The 8,292-nt window shown below is 60.0% G+C and overlaps 1 protein-coding gene across 1 annotated transcript; it reads left to right on the top strand.

Annotated features, from left to right (window-relative positions):
- The first annotated feature begins 292 nt into the window (after nt 1-292).
- UTP14A (UTP14A small subunit processome component) lies at nt 293-6,653 on the top strand. Its single transcript, XM_065846883.2, has 14 exons — nt 293-562; nt 842-912; nt 1,704-1,768; nt 1,945-2,087; nt 2,247-2,402; nt 3,236-3,355; nt 3,439-3,533; nt 3,781-3,904; nt 3,988-4,065; nt 4,520-4,868; nt 5,032-5,438; nt 5,511-5,698; nt 5,771-5,870; nt 6,259-6,653. The coding sequence occupies exons 1-14, from the start codon at nt 503-505 to the stop codon at nt 6,529-6,531; spliced, it is 2,229 nt and encodes a 742-aa protein (XP_065702955.1). The 5' UTR covers nt 293-502; the 3' UTR covers nt 6,532-6,653.
- Nucleotides 6,654-8,292: the final 1,639 nt, after the last annotated feature.

The following is an 8,292-nucleotide window of genomic DNA, read 5'->3' as shown; positions in this document are numbered from 1 at the left end:
GAACTTGTCCCGCGGCGGTTGCCATGGAGACCGGGAGGGCCCGAGGACTGGGCTGTTATCGCTCACTGCGGCAGTCCCGGCCACGCAGCCCGCCCTTGGCGCCCCGTGCGGGAGCGTCACTCGCAGGCAGCGGAGGACGAGGACGGGGAGGACGGAGAAGCTCTGCGGCGCGCTAGTCTTTGGGTGACACCGGTGACACCGGTGACACCCGCGCCTCTCGCGGGCACGCCTGCCGCCACTGCGGCCGGCCAAGCTCCCCGGCGACCCGGGGCGGAGCTGTGCGGGGCCGCTGGCTCAGAAAGTTCGGTCCGCGCTGCGAGCCCGTGCCGGGGCCCGGGCCCCTCTGTCCGCCAGGCCCCGCTGCCACGGCAACCGTGACGTCAGGCAGGGAGGGCGGAAGCGCAGCGGCTGGCGGCGGCAGTCTGGGCGGAAGTGGTGCGCTCTGCGGCAAGGTCGCGCTGGATTGGCGCGGCGCTTTCCGGCTCGCCCGGCGTGGGGCGCGATGGCGGAGGACTGGCTGGGGGTGGAGGCGGCCGTGAGCGGCAGCGACGGCGAGGATGAGGTGAGCTGGGCGAGGACGGGCTGAACGGGGCGAGGCCGCCCTCCCCTGGCAGCCGCTGCCGCCGCATTCGGAGCTCCGGGCGCTCCCCCGTCCCGTGCGCCCCGGGGCGGCCGCACTGCAGAGCGATCTGGCCCGGCCGGGGTCGCCGCTGGCCGGGCGGGGCGGGGCGGGGGGACACCGGGGAGCAGACGCCGCTCCCGGTAGCTCCGGCCGGGGCTGTCCCGTTTTCCTCGCCGGCTCGGGCTGGACCGGCGTCTGTAACCGTGTCCCCGTGTGCAGGGGCAGGAGGACGGCGAGAAGCGGCACCAGCAGCTCCTGCAGGCGGTCAGTGACCTCTCCGGACGGAAGCGGTGAGTGGGGGGTGTTTGAGGGGCTCCTGTGGCTCAACCCTGAGGCACGACCGAGAGAGGTTCTCCTGCCTTTCTACTCTGCCCTGTGGAGACCACACCTGGAATATTGTGTCCAGTTGTGGCCCCTCAGTTCCAGAAGGACAGGGAACTGCTGGAGAGAGTCCAGCGCAGCCACCAAGATGCTGAAGGGAGTGGAGCATCTCCCGTGTGAGGAAAGGCTGAGGGAGCTGGGGCTCTGGAGCTGGAGAAGAGGAGACTGAGGGGGGACTCATTCATGGGGATCAATATGGAAAGGGGCAGTGTCAGGAGGATGGAGCCAGGCTCTTCTCGGTGACAACCAGTGACAGGACAAGGGGCAGTGGGTACAAACTGGGACACAGGAGGTTCCATTTAAATTTGAGAAGAAACTTGTTCCTGGTGAGGGTGTCAGAGCCTGGCCCAGGCTGCCCAGGGAGGTTGTGGAGTCTCCTTCTCTGCAGACATTCAAACCCGCCTGGACACCTTCCTGTGGAACCTCAGCTGGGTGTTCCTGCTCCATGGGGGGATTGCACTGGATGAGCTTTCCGGGTCCCTTCAACCCCTGACATTCCATGATTCCTGAAGCAGTGACGCTGCGTTTCCTCCGCTCTGCCCTTGCAAGGCCACACAGGAGTGCATGGAGAGGGTCGGGTGGGAAAGCGCTTGGTTCCCTTTCCCGCTGCCACCAGCGCTTCTGCTCTAGCAGTAGATTGGAGAAGAAGCACGTGAGGGGGCCCAGGAGGAGTCTTTGCATTTATTTTCTTTTCTTGCAGGCGGAAGCTGGCAGAGCGCACAGAGGCAAGTGTGCAGGTGTCTGAGTTCAATGTCAGCTGCAAAGGTGAGATCTCTAGGGGGCTGAGCAGAGCTTCTGCTGTCTGACTGGGGCAGCACTGCCCGCCCACAGCTGGCAGCTTGGCATTCAGTGTGTCTGCCCTGAATCTTTGGGCTGAATGCAGCTGCAACTCCTTGACTTGGCAATGCTGTGCCTGTGTTGACGTGTGGGACCTTGTGCAGGTACTGGGGAGAAGCTGGTTCTGTCCGAGCTCCTGGAGCCCATCCGTCCCAAATCCACCCTGAGCAGCGTGAAGAAAGAGCTGACCAGAGTGAAGCAGAAAAAGGCAGTGGAGCTTCCCCTCAGCAAAGAGGAGGCAAAGCGGGTGAGTGGGCCTGTGCAGGCAGCAGAGAGTTCTGGCCTTAGGAGGCAGGAGGGTTTAGTTGCTGTGTGCTCCTCTGCTCCCTTCTGATGTGGGCTGGATTTTGTTCTTTACGTCAGCCTTTCGCTACTAATCCTTTTCCCTTCTCACCCCTGCCTGCAGGTCGTGAGGGAAGCTGCCTATGTCCGGACCTCTAAAGACGTGGGCAAATGGCAGCAGGTAGTTTTGCAGAACCGACGGGCAGAGCAGCTGGTGTTCCCTCTGAAGCAGGAGATCGCTACAGTCGTCCCCCTGGAACAAGTGGTTTCAGCATGGAAGGTGGGTGCTGCCACATGTCACACAGCTCCCAGAGGTTGTCTGGGACAGCTCAATATCTTCTGGCTGCATTGGGAGGACTGAGAAAGGTATGAGGAAGGCCCTGCCTCTAGCCGAGGCTCTGGACACACTGAGCTTAGCAATACTAAAAGGGAAGTTTTCTGCATTCCTCACACATAGCAGATGTGTAAATGCTCTTGGGGAAAGGCCGACTAAAGCATGAGCAGAGGGTTTGGAGCCTGCTCTGTCCCTTCTTCTCTTTTTAGCTGTTCAGCCCTGGACCTGTGGGCTGACTCTGCTGTTTCCCTGTCCCGGACTGAGTCCTTGGCAGCCTTTGGCCACTTGTGCTGAGGCAGAGGGGGTTTTGATTTGCCAAAGTCTGCATATCTGTAAATCTTTGTTATGAAAGAAGGATGCTTTTGGTTTTGAATGTGAGTTCTCATGGGAGGTGTGCCGCTGGCTGCCATTCCTGCGAGGTCTCCGAGCTACCAAGCGCACACGGTCACCTGCACAAAGGTCCCTTTCCGTTTCAGTGGGACGTGGTGTCATGTGGCCTGGTACTTCTGCTGTTTGCTTCTTGCCCGATGCTGCCCGGTCAGCACTGCTTGTTGCCTGCAAGCCTGTTTCCTTCCCCTGGGAGAAATTGTGGTGCTGTGGCTGGCAGGGTGCCTGGGCAGCCCTACAGGGCTGTGCACTGACCCCCAGGAGGAGGGGGACACGCTCATCTGGGGACCTGCTAGGGGCATCAGTAAGGATGGTGATGTCTGTGGGAGCATTGGCTCTTGCAGTTCTTCTTTTCTCATCGTGATCTTGCTGTGTCTGTTCTGTCCCAACAGGCCCGAACTCCCCTGGAGCAGGAGATCTTTGGACTGCTCCACAAGACACAGCAGCCTGTCACAGACCCACTCCTGACGCCAGACGAGACAGCCTCACTGCAGGCAATGAGCTTGGAGGAGGTGGGTGCTTCCCTCCCTGGGCCGTGCTCTGGCTCTGGAGGCCTCTTCCTCAGTGTTTGCCCTCACTCTGTGCTCCCTGGCAGGCCCGGCAGCGGCGGGCAGAGCTGCAGAAGGCTCGGGTCGTGCAGTCCTACTATGAAGCCAAGGCTCGGCGAGAGAAGAAGATCAAGAGCAAGAAGTAAGGCTCTGCCACTGCTGGCCTCGGAGCGAGGGGTGAGGGCTCGGTCCTGGCTTTGGTGCTGGAGCCCGCCCTGTCCAGTGTGTGGGTATGGCCAAAGATGGAGGAGGGTGGAGCGGGCCCTTCCTTCCTGGGATCTACAATGCATTTGGACAGGCTGCCACCTGCCCAAAACAGCACTGTGTTCCCAAAGGCCTCCCCAGCATCCTGAAGTCTCATTCCCTGGCCCTCTGCCCTTGTGCTGCAGGTACCATCGCGTGCTGAAGAAAAGCAAGAGACGCAAGGCCTTAAAGGAGTTTGAACTGCTGCATAAGTCGGACCCTGAGGCTGCCTTGGCAAGGCTGGAGGAGCTGGAGCAGCTCAGGATGCAGGTGCTGCTTCTCCCAGACACCTTGGGAAGTCCCGGCTCATGGGAGTGCTTTTTCTGATGCTTCTCTCTTCCTCTTGCCTCCAGGAGCGGATGAGTCTTAAGCACCAGAACAAGGGAAAATGGGCCCGCTCCAAGGCCATTATGGCTAAGTATGACCTGGAGGTGAGAACACAGAATGGCAGAAGGATTTGGGTTGGGAGGGCCCTTTGAAGACCATCTAGTCCAACTCCCCTGCCTTGGGCAGGGACATCTTTCACTAGATGAAGTTTCCCCAAGCCCTGTCCAAACTGACCTTGAACACTTCCAGGAATGGGGCATCCACAGCTTCTCTGGGCAGGCTGTTCCAGTGTCTCACCACCCTCATTGTGCAACATTTCTTGCTGTGTTCAACCTAAACCTACCCTCATTCAGTTTAAAACTCTTGCCCCTTATCCTGTCACTATAGGCCTTGGTAAAAATTCTCTATCTGTCTTTCTTAGAAACAGCTTTTATATATTGAAATACCACAATAAGGTCTCTAATACAGGTTGGGGAAGGGGGATACAGCTGAGGTGGGACAATGAGAGTGAGTGTGTTATTTCTGACCTGTGTTAGAAACATCTCAATCCTCTTCCAGGCCCGCAAGGCCATGCAGGAGCAGCTGGCCAAGAGCAAAGAGTTGATGCAGAAGGTGCAGGTGAAGCTGCCTGAGGATGAGCCAGGTGATGTGCCTGAGGAGGACCTCACGTCAGTGACCATCCCTGCGGATGCCAGGGGAGCAAATCCCTGGATGCTGGGCAAACCCAGTGGCCCAGTCAAGGAGCCTGAGGTGCAGGAGGGTCTTGGAGACAATGCAGTGCCTGATGCTGCGGAGAGCAAGGAGGAGATGGAGGAGGAGGAGATGTCGGAGGAGGAAGCTCTGCTACAAGACTTTGCGCAGAAACGGAATGTGCGTCAACAGCGGGCAGGGAGCCCCAAGGGACCAGGTGAGGAGCTTGCAGCCCCAGGCAGCGCGGGTCTGGTGTGCTGCAGGTTGGGCAGAGGAAAGGGAGTTGTGGGCCTGATTCCTGCCCAGTGTCACACAGCCGTCTTGCTCTCTCCCTCCCTGCTCGTGGGTGGCTGTTTCTCACCTGTTGCCTCAATGCATAGGTGCTGATGAGACGGAGACAGTTTCTGAATTGCCAGGGGACAGCCCCATCCACCCGATCTGTGCTGAGGAGGAGCAGGCAAGCGTGGGGCTCAAGCAGCCTCCCCAGGCCCAGGAGGACATCCTGCTGTCAGAGCAGCTGCGCCGGGTGCAGTCGATGGAGGATGTTGACGCTTTGGCCTCCGAGGAGCATGTGGAAGAGCAGGAGAAGCCAATGGCTGCGGGAATGGAGAAGCCAATGGCCACAAGAGTGAAGAAGCAAGTACAGCAGCAGGAGAAAGGCAGAACTGGGAACGAGTGTGCCAAGAAACCACCAGCCAAGAAGAAGATCATCAGCCTGCAGGCTGTGCTGGCTGGGAAGCCTCAGGAGGTTCAGTGCTCCAGCCTGCCCATGGTCGTAGAGGAGGAGGTGAGCAGGACAGGCTTCCCACTCGGTCCCAGGGTGCTGCTCACTGCAGAGGACTGACTCTTTTCTCTACAGGAGGGTGGCATTGACCAAAGAGGTGTCATCACAGAGGCTTTTGCTGGGGATGATGTCGTGGGTGACTTTCGCCGGGAGAAGCGCAAGGCAGAGCAGGCCACGAAGCCGCAGCCGGTGAACTTGGTGCTGCCAGGCTGGGGCGAGTGGGGAGGCACAGGACTGAAGCCCAGCACCAAGAAAATAAAACGGTAGGTCTAGAAGAGCTGCAGCAACGTGCCTCAGCCCGGCACCAGGCTCTGACATCTTGGCTTGCCTGGCAGGTTCCTGCTCAAGCCACCTCCGGCACCTCCCAGGAAGGACCAGCACTTGCCCCATGTCATCATGAGCGAGAAGCGCAACATCCACGCAGCAGCACATCAGGTAGGTGATACTCGGCCTCTGTGAGCAGCGGCAGCAAGTGCTCCAGCACCCAGGCTGCCCCAGAGCCTTCCTGTGACCAGTTCCCAAAACATCCTGAATCCCTGCCTGTCATCCTGGCCAGCCACATCGTTTCTAGCTTTGACAGCCCGGAGGCCAGCAGGGTGATGGAGGGAGGAGGAGTTTTCTGGACTGCTCCCTAAAGGGCTGCTGCTGCAGTGCCAGCCCTCCTGGGGTCTGCTAAAGGAGGGGATGGAGCAAGGCAGTTGGTGGAGCAGGGACTGGAAGTGGAGTGTGAGTGGGTCCTGGACAAGTGGGAGTCAGCAGTAGTTTGGGATGAAAGCAGCCCTGGATTGCTGGGGAGTTACCCAACTGCACTGCTTCGCTGCAGGTCAGTGAGCTGCCCTTCCCCTTTGAGAGGCACCAGCAGTTTGAGCAGAGCATCCAGACACCCCTGGGCCCCACGTGGAACACACAGCGTGCCTTCCAGAAGCTGACTGCACCCCGCGTCATTACCCGAGCAGGCCACATAATCCAGCCCATCTCTGCCGAGGATGTCCCCACCACGGCCACCACAGCTGGCAATGGAGCTAAGCCAGCACTAGAAATTGTGCCCGAGGGGCAAGAGCAGCCGTTGCGCCACCCACGTGGGAGAGCGCGATAGCTCTGTGCCCCTGTGGCTCTGATGCTCGGACTGGAGCCAGCAGAGGAACTGGGGGAGACTCTGGCTTCTGTCCAGTACCTTCTACTGCTTCCCCCGCAATAAAACTTCTGGGCTGCCTTGTCTGTGCCGTCTGCATGGCTGCCCTGGGTATGGCACAGCTGGTGCCCTCCTGCCTGTTCTCAGCCCCACGGGGGCTGTGGGGCTTGGCCTGGTGTAATGTGAACAAGCTGGTCAGGTCTGGGAGGGAGGGGTGAGAGCTGTGCAGCAGCCACCAGTGCTCTGGCAGGGCTGGGTTTCACCTGCCCTGTGATTTTGGTCTTTCATACCTCCATTTTTTAATAGAGTAACATATATATTTTTAAATCGTGGCTAAAGGGGCTTTCTCACGCTACTGGCAGTGGGGCACTGCTCCTCAGGTCCACTTGCAGTTCCAGGATAGTTTCTGCTCAGCTCTAATAAACCCGATTAGTTTGAAAATGGGTCTGTGCGGTGCTGCACATGCTGGGAGCTGGTGCTGCCCCCGGTGCAGCCACCCTGCCCTGTTCCTGCCCACCTCTGCCTCTTCTGCTCTTGCGCCCAGCCTCCCTGCCCACCCATCCCTCCGAGGTGACAGCCTGGTGCTCGGTGTGCCCAGCACTGGTGGAAGGCTGGAGGCTTATGGTGACATGGCAGGGGGTGGGAAGTCCGTAGGCCTCTCTTCCCCCATGTGCTGTGCTCAGCCCAGCCTGAGGAACACTGCCCAGCCCGAGCGAAGGAGCTGGAGCTGCTGCTGTTGCCAGGAAATGCGTCTCTCACCAGAGACACCTCCTCCGCTGTTGGCACCGCAGCCGGCCCCAGGGAGCAGCCAGAGCCGACATGGTTGCCCTTCTCCCCCGGAGCTGGGGTGTACCAGGGCAGGGGGGGTTGCCCTGCGGGGCTGGGGCACAGGCACCCACAGCACTGAGGGGCAGTGCCCTGCAATTCCCTGATCCCCACCCCAAAACCACACAGGGCGCCAGCTCTGACACTCTTCCCGGGGCGGGGGGGAAGGTAGGGGTTGCTGTGGGCGCCAGCTCTGCCTGCACCGTGACCTTGTCAGGGACCTGGTCTGAGTGTCGCTGGCCCTGCACAGCACCCTGACAGCGCTTGTCTGCAGACAGGTTCGTGGTTGCATTGCATGAATTTAGCCCGGGCTGACAAAAAAAAAAGGAAGCTGAGAGCATTTCTGTGCCATGATGCTGGAGAGCCCCTTGCTGGGCTGGTACCCCAGCTCTGCGACCAGCTTCCCTCTGCCCTGCCTTCCCCACAGCCACGGAAACCTTCGCCCCTGGATCCCGGGGCTGTCACAGGGCATAGGGTGGATTTCTTGTTTGTTTTAGTAAAAGTGCCCTGCAGCTGGGGGAGGGCAGTGCCCCGGTTGGGGTGTGTGCAGTCCCTCTGCCTGCCCCTCCATCTGTTCACAGTCAGCCCAGGCTCCCCTGCAGCTCCAGTTTTTGGGGCCAGCCAGATCCCTGTGGGACCACTGTGCCTGTCCCTCTTCGTAGGGGCCCTTCCTCATCTGCTCCGACCCAGGGCTCTGTCTGCCTCCTGCCCAGTCCCAGATGGTGCCGGCTGGGCATGATGGGATGCACCAGTACCTGGGCCACCTCCCCCAGCTCCCAGCCCTGGGTTGCTCAGAATACCTGGGCTGGAAAGGGTCTTGAGAGGCCTGAAGGTCCAGTACTAGTCAGATCAGAGCTGGCTTCAGGCCTGGACCAAGGTTTTCAGAGCGGTGTCCCACTG

The sequence above is a fragment of the Patagioenas fasciata genome, chromosome 11 (assembly GCF_037038585.1).
Source record: "Patagioenas fasciata isolate bPatFas1 chromosome 11, bPatFas1.hap1, whole genome shotgun sequence".
Taxonomy (NCBI): domain Eukaryota; kingdom Metazoa; phylum Chordata; class Aves; order Columbiformes; family Columbidae; genus Patagioenas; species Patagioenas fasciata.
Note: the sequence above shows the minus strand (reverse complement) of the source record. Positions and strands in the feature narration are given on the sequence as shown.

Coding starts and splice junctions, on each gene's coding strand:
- UTP14A (XM_065846883.2), top strand. CDS start 503: ATGGCGGAGGACTGGCTGGGGGTGGAGGCGGCCGTGAGCGGCAGCGAC. Junction 3,534..3,780: donor AAGAAGATCAAGAGCAAGAA/GTAAGGCTCTGC, acceptor CTTGTGCTGCAG/GTACCATCGCGTGCTGAAGA. Junction 5,871..6,258: donor TCCACGCAGCAGCACATCAG/GTAGGTGATACT, acceptor GCTTCGCTGCAG/GTCAGTGAGCTGCCCTTCCC.